Source organism: Oncorhynchus kisutch, linkage group LG6 (genome assembly GCF_002021735.2).
Source record: "Oncorhynchus kisutch isolate 150728-3 linkage group LG6, Okis_V2, whole genome shotgun sequence".
NCBI lineage: Eukaryota > Metazoa > Chordata > Actinopteri > Salmoniformes > Salmonidae > Oncorhynchus > Oncorhynchus kisutch.
In genome coordinates, this window is record NC_034179.2 from 20,070,563 (window position 1) to 20,084,500 (window position 13,938).

The 13,938-nt window shown below is 43.6% G+C and overlaps 2 protein-coding genes across 2 annotated transcripts in view; both read right to left on the reverse strand.

The window, feature by feature from the left end:
- LOC109892477 (malignant fibrous histiocytoma-amplified sequence 1 homolog) overlaps positions 1-8,086 on the reverse strand; it is a 38,643-nt gene extending 30,557 nt beyond the window's left edge. Inside the window, exon 1 of the mRNA XM_020485038.2 lies at positions 4,698-8,086. Coding sequence (XP_020340627.1) covers positions 4,698-7,632 — 2,935 coding nt within the window. The 5' untranslated portion in view covers positions 7,633-8,086. The remainder of the gene's footprint in view (positions 1-4,697) is intronic.
- A 1,061-nt stretch (positions 8,087-9,147) lies between these two features.
- LOC109892478 (3'-5' exoribonuclease 1) lies at positions 9,148-12,385 on the reverse strand. Its single transcript, XM_020485039.2, has 7 exons — positions 11,918-12,385; positions 11,604-11,782; positions 11,027-11,249; positions 10,779-10,862; positions 10,557-10,666; positions 10,206-10,320; positions 9,148-10,101 (listed from the first exon to the last, which is right to left on the reverse strand). Exons 1-7 carry the CDS (start codon positions 12,002-12,004, stop codon positions 9,859-9,861), a joined length of 1,041 nt encoding a protein of 346 aa, XP_020340628.1. The 5' UTR covers positions 12,005-12,385; the 3' UTR covers positions 9,148-9,858.
- Between the last annotated feature and the right edge of the window lie 1,553 nt (positions 12,386-13,938).

The window sequence follows — 13,938 nt, forward strand, 5'->3', positions numbered from 1 at the left end:
TGCATGTTCTGTTAAGATGAATTACCATAATCTAAAATGTGATTTGTGTTATTCTGAGCACCATGGGTGGATGCCATAATCATTTATGCACCCAATGCATATGGGTCTGATAAATTTCTCAAATGTCTGGTAAATTAAAATGCTGCTGGTCGAATGTCCGGGTGCCACGATTTCATAATGGACACCCTTGTCCTCAGGTTAACCCCATGTGGATGCTGTACTCAATTCCACCAAAACTAGGGCTATTTGAACAGTCTGTCACATCCTTTCAGTTCACGATAACGGTTATTAAGTGTCAGATCAGCAATGAACCAATCTGGATGTGTGTGGAAGTAATTAACAGCACTACTAATTACATTTAATTAAGTAATTTAGCAGAGTGACTTCAAGTAGTGAGTCCATATATTTTCATACTGGTCCCCTGTGGGAATCAAACCCATAACCCTAGCATTGCAAGAGCCATGATCTACCAACAGAGCTACACAGGACCACTACTCACTCACAACCCTCATTCTGTCATTTAACAAATGCAGTCACACAGTCACAAGCACAGACTCTCTCTCGCTTACACAACAAACATATGTTAACACACACACACCATAAGGTTAGAGAAGTTACATCGTGTAGGTGGAAAAGTGATCTGCATAGCTGAGACTTTTTCCAGCCATACAGAGGCAGATCAGGTCATGAATAGAAACAGGAATGTATGCCTTTGATTCAGAGATTTAGCAGGAAACAGATGCAAGTAAAGGTTATTGCAATAGAGGTCTTCTCTATAGATTTCACAGAAGAATGAGTGTATTCAAGAGCCTGCCATGTTCAGTCAAACGGAGAGAGAGGAGCCCTAAAAGTGAATCAACAAGCAGCAGCAGCCAGAAATATGTCTATATAACAACAGATAAAAGGCTGTGCAGCTAAACAGAGGACAAATAGGTTGTGGAAAAGGTAGTCAATTTAAATGTCTTTACGGGGACAAAGCAGGGGCAAAGGGACACACATCACATTCTAAAGGAACTGAAATCATCAGACAGCAACCATTGAGTTGCTCCAATTAACAGGGCACAGTCCGTGGCAATAGACAGGTGCAGCTGAGAGCCAGTCACCTGCAAAAGTAAGTACTTGAGTCACTGTTTGCTTCTGCTTAACCTGGTCTTGACACACACACACACCATGGGACCAGTGGTGGGGGTGGGGCATTCCAAGTGCTTCAGGGAGCTGCCAAACAGACGAGCACATCCTGTTGCAACGCAAATCTAGGATAAATCCCTCATTAAACTCTCTAGGATAACACTCAAGGGAGGATGTTACCACCATAGAATTAGGAATTAGAATACTACAATGGACATCTTTATGGTTACCACCTATACCAGGGCTTAGGACCTCAATGAAAACAAACTCCCTCATAAAATCAAGGGAGAATCAGTGAGGGATCTTCATTTAAGATACATTGATGAATCTTATGGCAACATTCTAAATGAATGCCAACATCGTAAGGATTGAACACAATCTATACCCTTTTTCCAATTTACAATCAATTCACGTCATATATTTGAAGCTCTGTCCACCCTTCCAGTTGTTCAAGTTCAGATATTGGCCAGTCTAAGTTATGAAGCTTACAGTTGGTGAGGGTCGGGAGTAGGCTACAGTGCTAAAGATCCATTCCTTGAATTCCAATCACTAACCTGTAACACATTACACCCCCCACTCCATCAACAAAACATTCACCTCCCTTTGTTCCTTCTCCCACCCCATTCACTGGGTCAAAGTCTCCCAAGTATCCAGATTGACAGTTGACAGAGTTTCTAAGTAAATTATGATAAACTAAGAAGGCCTTGGTGTGGATGGAAGTGGGCACAGAGAGAATGTAGAGGAAGTTGCAGTTGTACTGTAGAATAATAAACATTCAACTTTATGAGAGATCAGATGCCATAACATTGCTGCCTCGCAAAAATGTGTTGCCGACAAAGTAGAGGAAATGCTTTGACCCTTCCAAATAATGTCAGGGTTGTTTTTCTCTGGTCCAGACACTAAAGAAACAGTTTTCTTTTCAGCTCAAGCCAAACTATCAGCGTATGATAGCACATTCAGCCTTACTTCATTAGCCAAGCAGAAAGACTAGATTGTGGTGAAGTAACTAACTCCTATCTAGCAGAAATTCCAACGATTCATGCCATGAAATGTGGTACATTTACATGAGCAAAGCCATCACCATCTAGTTACTACACAGTTAAAATTAAAATCAACTGTTTAGTACACCAAAACAGTTCACAATCATCTTGCTAAACTTACGGTCTATTCTGAGTATATAAAATATTTGGAACACCTTCCTAATATTGAATTGTCCACGCCTTTTCACTCGACAAGGTACCGAAAACGTTCCACAGGGATGCTGGTCCATGTTGACTCCAATGCTTCCCACAGTTGTGTCAAGTTGGCTGGATGTCCTTTGGGTGGTGGAACATTCTTGATACACACAGGACACTGTTGAGTGTGAAAAACCCAGCAGTGTTGCAGTTCTTGACACAAACCAGCACCTATGTTACAGGCCTTGGTTTTTCCATTTTATACTTGCAGGTTGGAAGTTAGCACGTCAGGTGCACTGATTGGTGTCACCTCGTTAGTCAGTCTATAGTACACCTGTGCTGGTCGGTCATCTCGTTAGAGGGAAGGTGTTTCACCTGTGCTGGTCCAGGTGCAATTTAAGAGTGGCTGGCCCAGTGCTACAGTTGTCTTGAGAGACTGAGGGTTAAAACCTTTAGTTGGCTTTCCCTATTCTTATTGCTAGACAAACAATCATTTATCTTCCTGTCTTTAAGTTTGGTGTGGGGTTTTTTATTTTGCTCTTCTTGGGCAAATTTAGTGGGTGCTCATGGTAGGTGTCTTTTAGGTTCCAGATGTTGTTGCTAGTCAACTTTCAGTGGACACCCCCATGAGTATCTTTCAGAACCCCTTTTAAAACCCCACCTGTTTGGTTGTTGGTCAGTGACTCTTAGTTAATTACCTCTTCTGTTTGAGTGACATTTTTGGTTTACTTCAAAGGCACAATTTTTTTGTCTTGCCCCTTCACCCTCTGAATGGCACACATACATAAACTGTCTCAATTGTCTTAAAAATCCATCTTTAACTTGTCTCCTCCCCTTCATCTACACTGATTGAAGTGGATTTAACAAGTGACATCAAGGGATCATAGCTTTCACCTGGATTCACCTGGTCAGTCTGTCATGGAATGAGCAGGTGTTCTTAATGTTTTGTATACTCAGTATATGTTGTGACTTGTGAAATGTGGCAAACTACAAGGGCATACAAGCACAATGTGTTGTATTTATTTTCCTCCCATGTCTCCTCTTCTAGTTAGACTAGATGTCATATACGGTATCTGCCAGAGAACTGCCTCACTTTGATCTACCAGCCAGTTTATGTGCCTAGCTAAGCTCCAGTGTATTAGTATAGTAGGGGCTGGTCTGTGTCCCGGCTCCCAAACCAGTCAGACTGACAGTTGCTCCGGAAGCCCAGGCATGCCAGTGGAAGAGCTCTGAAAAAGCACTGCCTCGTGTCTAATGATTCAAACCAGCAACGGCGCAGACGTGAACTAATCCACAAAGACCGCCAAAGCGCTCCCTGGACCAGCGAGGTGGATGAGGGGAGCGGAGCGTGAAAACGAGAGTATGTGGGGAGCTGACACAGGGAAAATGAGGAAGAAATAAGACGAAGGCCAGGGAATAGGGTGGATACAGCTACCCATCCAGCTGGCAGAAACCCAGCTGTCATTCTTGTGCCTGCTCAATTCAGGGCCACACCTAAATTACGAGATCTCAACAATCCTGGTTGGCGCATAGCTCCAGCACTAGACTGCTTCAGCACAAGATACAAACAAGATCTGCAGCATGAAAAGGCCTATTTAAAATGGAAAGACATTTTAAAAAGATTATCTCAGAGTCAGGCAGACTTTCTGTCATAACATAGGGGGAGGAAAAGGAGTAGGTACTCTATTCACACTGAGGAGGTAATATGATGATATCAGAGCAAAATTCTCATAATAGTAATGAGACAATGTACACAATGTTCCCACTGACAGCACAAATAGGGAAATCTTTACTGATTTTGCCATATGTGCGTACACACACCTACGGATGTCAGGATGGCATCATTTATATCATAACAAAGAGCAGACTATGGGCTTGCTCATGCTGTATGATCTATTGTACTCTAGTCACATTATAAGAAAATAAAGGCAGTTGCATTGCCATGGCAACTCTCAGTCTACACAGCCATGTCAGAACTTGTCCATCTCAGCAGGAGGCCCAGAACAGACAGCTACGAGGCCAATTTCTGTCTCTGAGGTGGGGCTTGGAACCCACCTCACCTTGTTTAGCCTCCATCCCCACTGACTGATAGAACTTCAACCTAAAGAGTAATCTTCTCACCCACAGCAATAAACCCCTATTTCTATTGAATATAGAACAAGGGCAGTGCATGAATGTACATTATGGTTTTCTCTTTCTCAATCAAAGCTCGAGAGATTGTTTTTAGACATTTATAATAGGAAGAAACGTTGTTATTAGCATTTAATTATTCCCTTTCATCCAATAAAATGTATCAGATGTCCCTTCCATGAGATATTTCCATAATGCCATGATTCTAAACCCCTGGTAACTGAGGGGTGGGGGGGTCAGAAAGAGAAGGGACAGCATATTTACCCGGAAAGGTGTGTGGTTTGGGTGACCCTCTCTTGAGGCACTTGGAACACAGTACATGAACAGTGTAGTAGAGCCCGGGCCACTCCTGCAGAAGGACATTCAGCTCCTCAACCAGTGGGATTATCGCTTGCCAAGCAGTCCAGATATTTGGCAGGGAGGCATGGCTGGCTATGGACAGTGACTCGGCTTGCAGCCTGCCCCGAGCCGGCTGGTAACTGACCACCACAGGCACTTTACCGCGATAGGCAAAGATCTGGTGCCTCCCGTCTGACCGCTGAACCACATGGCTGTTGATCTGCACACTGTAGCGTGCAAACAGTCCAGGAGGGAAGAGAAAGGGGAAGCTGTATTCAATCTGCAGCTGCTCCACAGAGAAGAACTGACTAGCAGCCACTGAGCTGCCGTTCACCCAGGCCTCGGCATGGGGCTCCTCATTGCTGACATAGCTGGGGAACTTGTACCAGACGGTGGCCCCGTTCAGAGGCTTGCTGCGCGGCTTGTTAATGCAGTAGCAGACCCCCATCTTCTCTAGCAGCTCCATGATGAGGTGGAGGTCCTGCTGGGTTTGGATGAGAGGTCTCAGGAGCAGCCGGATGATGTTAGAAGGCAGGAGGCCGTGGCTGAGGAAGCCCTCCACTTGGTGCTGTAGATGGGTAGCCCTGAGGTTCTCTCCCTTCTCCCCATCTATAACTACACTGGTCCTCCTCTTGTCCCCCTTCTCACTGTCCGACAGTAGTCTCTCCAGCAGCGTGGACTCATCCCTCTGGAAGAAGACATTGAGGATGGCAATGAAGCGTGGCAGGTTGTGAAAGACATACTCCTTTAGTGTCCGGCTGTCCTCGAAGTAGAGTAGCTTCCCACTCTCGTGTAGGTAGGACAGGGCACTCTGCAGGCGGTCCTCCGTGAGCCCAGCCTGGAGGCCCAAACGGGCCGAGTCCCACCATGAGAGCCACAGGTCCTGGGGCTTAAAGTGCAGCTCCTCCAGCATCTGCCAGGACTTGGGCAGCACGCGATGGAGGTTGGGGAATATGTCGCGATGGTCAGCCACTGACATGAGCTTCTCCCTTAGCCTCTGGATGTTCCTCTGGCTCTCCGTGCAGCTGACACACAGGACAGGGGACAGGATCTGTAGCCTGTGGTTCAGCATGTACTGCAGCTGGGCTTTCTTCCGTCTCAGGTTCTTGTCTGTGACACCGTAGAAGAGGATGCGAGGGCTGGAGGTGCGGACGTTGTAGCCCTGCTCCAGGGCCTGGTCCACCTGGTGGGCAAGGCTCCGCAGGCAATGGGTGTCCCACTTCTCCTGCAGGGAAATCTGTCTGTGGATATCAAGGTTCTTCCCCTCCACCTCCATGTCTCCACACAGGTCTGTGTGCGTGCCCACCATGCAGACCACAGCGTGGGGCACTTTGGCATTGAGGAGATGGAGGAAGTAGCCCACGTGGGGGTAAAAGTTCTTGGGTGAGTATGTTTTTAGATTCACAACGAGGATGTACAGAGCACCAGGTGAGAGAAAAAAAGGTTTGATGAGGTCATAGTTTGGCTTCCCTGACAGGTCATACACTAAAAATGTAAGACTGCGATCGGCGTCCGCTACCCAGTTAGTCACATCAACCCCTTTGTTTCCCTGAGCAGAGTTGGCATCCTGCTGCTCACTCACAACACTCTGCCTGAGCTGTGTTTTCCCAGCGTTTTTCATTCCCATCAGGACCAGTTTTAACCTGGGTTTCACAGCCAGCTGGGAATGTGCGAGTTCCTTTTGATAAGCACCGATGTAGGGGATCCCCTTCATACAGACCTCATAGGGAGGCTGGATGAGGGGGTTATCCTTCACTTTCCAAATGTTTACCTTGGAAAGTTTTACAAAGTTATCTGGAAGAATGGCTATTTGGTTACCCTGTAAAACAAGCTCCTCCAATCTATTTAGCTCCACAATGGAGTCGGGCAGATAAGTAATGTTATTATTGTCTAACCAGAGGTTTGCCAGCCTACGCAGCTGGCCTATCTCCTCTGGAACAAAAGACAGTTTATTTCTACTCAGGTAAAGCTCTTCTAGTCCTGTGATGTTTAGGATAACCTGGGGAAACTCCTCTAGCTCATTAGAGGATAGATTGACCATTTTAAGTCTCTGCAGGTTTCCAAAGGAATGAGGCAGAGCTGTGAGGTTGTTACTGTCCAGCATCAGGCTCTCTAGGTTGTGCAGGTGACAGAACGTGTCTGGTAACGTGGAGATGTGAATGCTGCTGAGCCACAGGTTCTTGATGGACTGCAGCTTAGTGATGTCCTCTGGTAGACACGCAAACGTATTCCCAGAGCAGTCGAGCTCCTCCATGTCACTGAGGGCAAGAATCTCTGGGGGAAACTGGTTCAGCTTGTTGTGATCAGCATCCAGAGAACGGAGCCTCTTGAGCTGTGAGAAGGACCTGGGGAAATCACATATGTCATTGAAGCTTATGTCCAGCTCCTCTAAACAATGCAGTGCCCCAATCTGTGATGGCAGGTACTGGATGTTGTTGTGACTGATGCAGAGCTTTTTCAGCCCCTTCAGCAGGCCTATGTCCTCAGAGAAGTGGCCCAAGCAGTTGTGGCTCATGTCCAGTTCCACAAGAGGACCCAGTTCAAACACCACAAAAGGAACTGTGACAAATTTGTTCCTGCGGAGGATAAGGATACGCAGGTTTGTGAGGGTTGCCCCCAATCCTTCTGGTAGCTCGTGCAGCGAGTTATTGCCCAGATTGAGTACCTCTATATCGCTTATATTTTCAGGTAGAATGATCTTCTCCCTGTTTTGGGAGCAGAGTGTGAGCTGTCGCTGGTTGCTTCGCAGCTTCCTAGAACGGAGAGCAGCATCTCTCCACAATTTAGCCGTTTTGAGATTGTTATCCTTGTCCCCCATGGTTTTGCAGACCGACACCTTGTTTTCATTGGGAGGAATCATCAATTATCCTGGCAATGTGGTGGTCTAGGTGCCCTTGTGTCATCGATTAGTGTTCTTATCATGAACAATCCAAACAACAGAGAAAACGACAGTAATTCCATTTCGAGCAAGAACAAGAAAACATCATGCTTTTCAATCGAATCAATACTGCACTTGGCCAGCAGTGCTTCACGCATCTTTATCTACGGCCGCGGACCGCACAATGAACAGGGAAACCTACCGCAATTTCAAATCCATTTTAGAACACAGGCGGTTGGGCTGGCCTCGCCAGCACATTCTCTAGTATCGTGGCATCCAATCGCGTCCTATTATCAAAAAAATAGCATGAAATCAAACAGCGGCCAATGTCTCATCCCTGTGCCTCGCTCATCTCTCTGCCTGTGATCTCTCGCAAACTAGTCCTTACTGCTCAAGAGTGAAACAGCAGCAACGCCTAGATTAACACTGCGTCAGATTTTTTTGCCTACTTGGTTTAGTTCTCGATTGACAGCCCATGATGACAATGTATTGTTATTGCTAGGCAAGAACATTTATAATATTAAATAAAGGAATATCTATTTTATCTAGAGCAAGAGGTGTTTTCCTTTTTATTTAGATTACTTTTTTACATCTATTTTCCACACCCATTGAGTTGAGAAAGTTACATGTATTATTTTATATTAAACAAATTTTTCCATAATAATTCTGGTCAGATTGGATATCAAATTATTTTATAAGAAAAAGACCAGAGTATAAAGAATGTAGTTTCTGCAATACTATTTCGATCGAACACCAGATATGTTATTGCGGAAGATAAAAAAAAATCTCTCTGCGGAAAGGTTATTTTCAGTAGCAGACATTGAAATTGACATGGTGCAAACATGACTCACTGGGACAAATACAAAACACGTACCACTTTCTCTTGATGGGAAACAGTGCGTGTTCTTTCGGCGCGTTATGTGCTTTGTCTCCATCTAATGGCTATGACGCGACTGCACTGGGTTTAGCAAAACCATTACGTCACCAAATGTATTTTATTTAACTAGAAATCCTAGATTTACCGCTTATGGTAGAAATTTGATTAGTCCTTTTTGTTATGTACAAAACCAATTCTCTTGAACCTGATGCAATGAAGCACAGACGTGTTAGAAATGTTAGGGGTTGTACCAATTGTACATTGAAAGATTTAATGCAAATGTTATGCTAGTGTGTATAACAATTGTCCTTATCCATCGATCAATTGGCACTGTATATCGAGTCCAAGTTCAAATCGATTATAAAAAGCAGCACAACAAAAACCAGACAGACAATACATGTCAAGGACTGTCAAAGGCCTTTAAAACTATACTGTGCCCCCAGAAAGTGAAGAAAGCAGGCTAAAAATGATCACCCACTACTAACTCCTATTAACCAGAACAGGCAATAGTTAAGCAGTATAATAATATACATTTATATAATTACCCGTATCAGGAAATTAATAGAAAATATAAGTACATTTTAGTTGCTAAAAAAAAAAAAAGAAGTAACAAGGCAGTATAATTACTGGAGTTAATACATATTTATTAGTAATAAAAGAAATTGTTAAGACAATAGCTAAATAGTTCAGACATTGTTCGCATGTGCAGAAATGTATAATGTAAATCAAAAAGTATATGCATTGCTTACACCAAACTTAAAGCCGACATCCTCAATTGTCTTGAACCAATTTTAAAAGCCTTGTGTGCTCTGTAAAAATAAACTCATGGAAGGCCTCTAACAGACACAGTCAAGTAAATTTGGCAGCTTTACACTAGCAGCCCATATGTGTTCTTTTGCCCACTGATCTTTTACCCAATTATGGGCAAGAGATCTGATTGGTCAAACGGTTAATTAGTGGCAAAAGATCAAAAGTGGGTTGCCTGTTTAAACACAGCCTTCGAGAGTTCGCAGCAAAGATTTTTTTGTTTGCAGACAATATGAAAGACACATTTAAAAATCAGTCTTTAAAGAAAATCCCTAGCATATGTCTTAGTCCTACTGTAGAATGTCAAAAGGCAGCAGCAAAATTCACATTGTGGTAAGTGGCACTACTAGTCCAATTAAACGACTATCCACACAGTCCCACAATTTGGAGAAAAAAAAGACCCTTCGATTGAGTGGGAAAGTGCTATGATTTTTTTTAAAGCCATGGGGGTAAAACAGATATGGGATGCCTGCTTGGAGGCCTCAATGCAGGACTCTCAGAGCCAGGGGATGCAGAGCCGAGGTCTAGTCTCTGCTGCAGGGGGTATGTGGGGGTGGGGCTCCTTCCACAGGGGCAGAGCTGGGCACAGCCCGCAGCTGTCCTTCGTGCATGCGCTCGTTGATGCGCAGTTGGCAGCCGTCTTGCAGCATGCGCATTGCAATGTGGGCGATATTGCGCGAGTCATCCAGGCCAGAGTGAGGACGGCCCTCGTATTTTAGTCCCAGCTTCTCAAGCATGCAACTCAGCTTGGTCTGGGTGAGAGGGACCTGTGGAAAAGGGAAGATTCTACTCAACATAGTGTATCTAAGGAATGTCTTACATTCTTCTACATTTAGAGAGATTTCACCTAATTTCATATCATACAAAAAACCTTATAGAAGTTCCCGTATAACTTTTTGATGTTGATCCACTTCTTTGCAAACTGTGGAAATCTGAGACGATTTAAACGGCACTGGGTGTTCATGAACTTGCTCATGTCCCAAGATCTGTGGAAATAACAAAAGCACATAGTTATATCAAATCAAATGTATTTATATAGCCCTTCGTACATCAGCTGATATCTCAAAGTGCTGTACAGAAACCCAGCCTAAAACCCCAAACAGCAAGCAATGCAGGTGTAGAAGCACGGTGTAGATATACTAATGAGAACACTTAATATCTTGCTAGCGTTATCATTAATACACCAAAGCAGTGTTAGTACCCTCTGCTCACACTGACGTACCCGTCTGTAAGAAGAGTGTATTTGTATTTTGTGCCAAGCTCTTTCTCCTGAAGCCAAAGCACAACCCGCTCAAGGACATCAGGGAACGTGTCAGCTTCATCCACCATTTTCTGGCCCAAAAAAAAGCAGTTACAAACTCTTATATGAACATTACATAGTGTGAAGTATTTTGAATCATACAATGCAAAATAGTTCAGTCAATGTCTATGCCTGGTGTCTCACCTGTGTTATTCCTGTCAACTTTACACAGAACTCTGACAGCTGTGTGTTGACTTCTGGTCTGACATATTCCTGAAAGGTGTCTTCCTACAAGTAAAACCAGTGTCAATCATGATACCAAAACATTTGTGTATTATTTTCATCAACAACTAAAGTTAAATCGAAAATCTATACATCTATGACCTGTATGATTGTACACACAAGCCTAACAATGCATTGCTTCTAACAATGTCCCCTCCATTCCCACTCACAATCTCTAAAGTGTGCGTGTTGAGCAGAACCACTGGGAACTCAATGATTTCATGAGTGAAGTCAGCGGGGTTGTCCTGTTCACACGTTGCTTCAAAGTCCACCACGCAGATGTAGTCGTAGTAGGTATCCGTGGCGTCACCCGCTGTTACAGACTGCGTCATCGACAGCTTCTGTTTCTTGTAGTAGTTCTTCAACCGCTTCTTCATCACATCCTTCACACCACTACACACACAAATTGGGTTAATTTGACATTCAGTGGAATGGAACTTCAGTGGCATGTCTAGCAGCTCTGGGATTTCCTAACACAGAGATCCTGGGGAATATTCATGAAGCTGGTTCTGTTGCAAAACGTTTCTTAAAAACAGGAGCAAACAGAATGGGGAGGGACCAACCTGAATTTGTCAAATAAAAAAAATCTCGATTTAGTTTGGACTAATGATTACGCCCCTGGTCTCCAGTGGATTATGATTGTAGCCATCTCCTGCTGAAACACTACACTAATTGCAGGATTGTAACGTGGTATTTGATTACATACAGCACAATTCCTTAGCAACTGAAACAAGTGTTCCTACATACCTTGTGTCAAGCTTCAATTCTGCCAGTTTGGCACGAAGCTCATCCTTGTTCATGCGGTTGATATGTCCATTTGCAAGAGCAATGTCTTTGTAAACAGGATCACTGAAGTCCTCGTGAGTAGGAGATGCTTGAGGGACGGGTTCACCGATGTTACTACAAACTCTGACTCTGCTGCAAGACTTTGACATATAGGAAGGAATGTACCGTCAATGTTAGTCACATAAGTAGGTACTGTAGCTTCCTAGCTAGTTTAACATATCCCTGGATTCTATTTCTACTCCAATCTTGCAAGCTAGTTAGCAGTAGCTACTAACCTTGTCATCTTCCTCCGGTTTAGAGGACAATTTCACATTGCCACCCCTGTCTTGAATATTCTCTTTGTATTCCTCCATTTTTGACATAGGATTGTCTCAATCAATTTGGGAGGGGGGTTAGCTTGCTAGTTGCTAACTAACTGGTAGGGTATATCTTAACTGTGTTGTTGGCAGCCAATCATCCTGTCCTCTTGACTGTTTCCGCGCTTTCTTCACTCGTCAGTGCTCCACTACGCACATGACATTCTTTTTATATCCGAAGTGTAGCGCTGATCAACGTTATATGATAATAGAAAACCACTGTTTTATTCATGGTTTTCCAATCTTGTTCTGACAAGACACGTTGTCGGAATAATTTGATTAAGTTATAGTGTGTGAAAAATAAACAAACATTCCGGTGTGGTGATAATCATGATTTGTCGACGGCACAGATGGTTTGTGTACATAACAGGTTAGGAAAATTAGGTTAAGGTTAGAAAAAGGGATGGGCTAATATTGCAGTTGTCAACAACTTGTCCCCGACGCGACCAGTAGATGGCGCTGTAGGCCTACTCCATCTAGCCACACGGGTAGAACAAGAGGTGGTGCTGAATCCAGACCCCTCCTCAATAGGAAACCTACGGACAGGAACACCTTCCTCAGAGGTGAGCTTTCCTCCACGTCTAATTATTAAAAGTCTCCCTGTAAATCAATTCAGCCGCACCAGAAGAGTATGCAACTCTGATGCTTCTTACCAGAAACAGACCATGTACCCCACACAAAGGTTTAAGGAAAGGGGGTACAAAGACAATTGGGCAAAAGATACCAATGATCGTTTTGAAGGGCTAACACAGTTGGAACGCCTTCTTCCAAAAGTTAAAGAAAACGCAGAACATGTCCCCCACTCTTCACCCAATACTCACCATTGGGGAAGGCATTTAAAGACATTATCAGGAAGCACTGGTACATTATTGATAGTGGCCCACAATTGAAACCCATCTTTAAATATCACTCAAGTATGGTCTTTAAAAGACCCCCAAACGTGAAAGACATTGTGGTCAAATTTGATTATCCACCAGAGAAAAGGGAAACTTCTTGGACAAGGTTCCGGAGGGTAATTACAAATGTGGCCAATGTGCTCAATGCAGTTTCAAGTACAAATGTGACTAATTTACCCACCCCTGCACAGGATGAAGATGTAAGATCAAAAGACTGATTACCTGCATGTCAACCAATGTTTACATATTGAAATGTTCTTGCGGTCTGTCTTACATAGGGAAAACCTGTAGAAGCCTAAAGACCCGGATCAGTGAGCACCGCAGCAATATACCGACTTGTGAGACAAAAAATTCTGTTTGCTGTTCATTTTGTACAAGCTGGACATCCTATTAGTTCTTTGAGATACATTGGAATAGAATTGGTCAAGATGTCACGCAGGGGAGGGGACATTGAGAGGAAACTTCTTCAATGGGAATCTTTCTGGATCCACAGGCTCAACACACTGTCGCAACTTGGCCTTAACGAGTTTGACTTAAAACTGTTTTTAGATTCAAAATGTCAAAATTATTTCGTTTTTTTATCCAAATTAAATATTGTATGTACAGTGCCTTGCGAAAGTATTCGGCCCCCTTGAACTTTGCGACCTTTTGCCACATTTCAGGCTTCAAACATAAAGATATAAAACTGTTTTTTTTTGTGAAGAATCAACAACAAGTGGGACACAATCATGAAGTGGAACGACATTTATTGGATATTTCAAACTTTTTTAACAAATCAAAAACTGAAAAATTGGGCGTGCAAAATTATTCAGCCCCCTTAAGTTAATACTTTGTAGCGCCACCTTTTGCTGCGATTACAGCTGTAAGTCGCTTGGGGTATGTCTCTATCAGTTTTGCACATCGAGAGACTGACATTTTTTCCCATTCTTCCTTGCAAAACAGCTCGAGCTCAGTGAGGTTGGATGGAGAGCATTTGTGAACAGCAGTTTTCAGTTCTTTCCACAGATTCTCGATTGGATTCAGGTCTGGACTTTGACTTGGCCA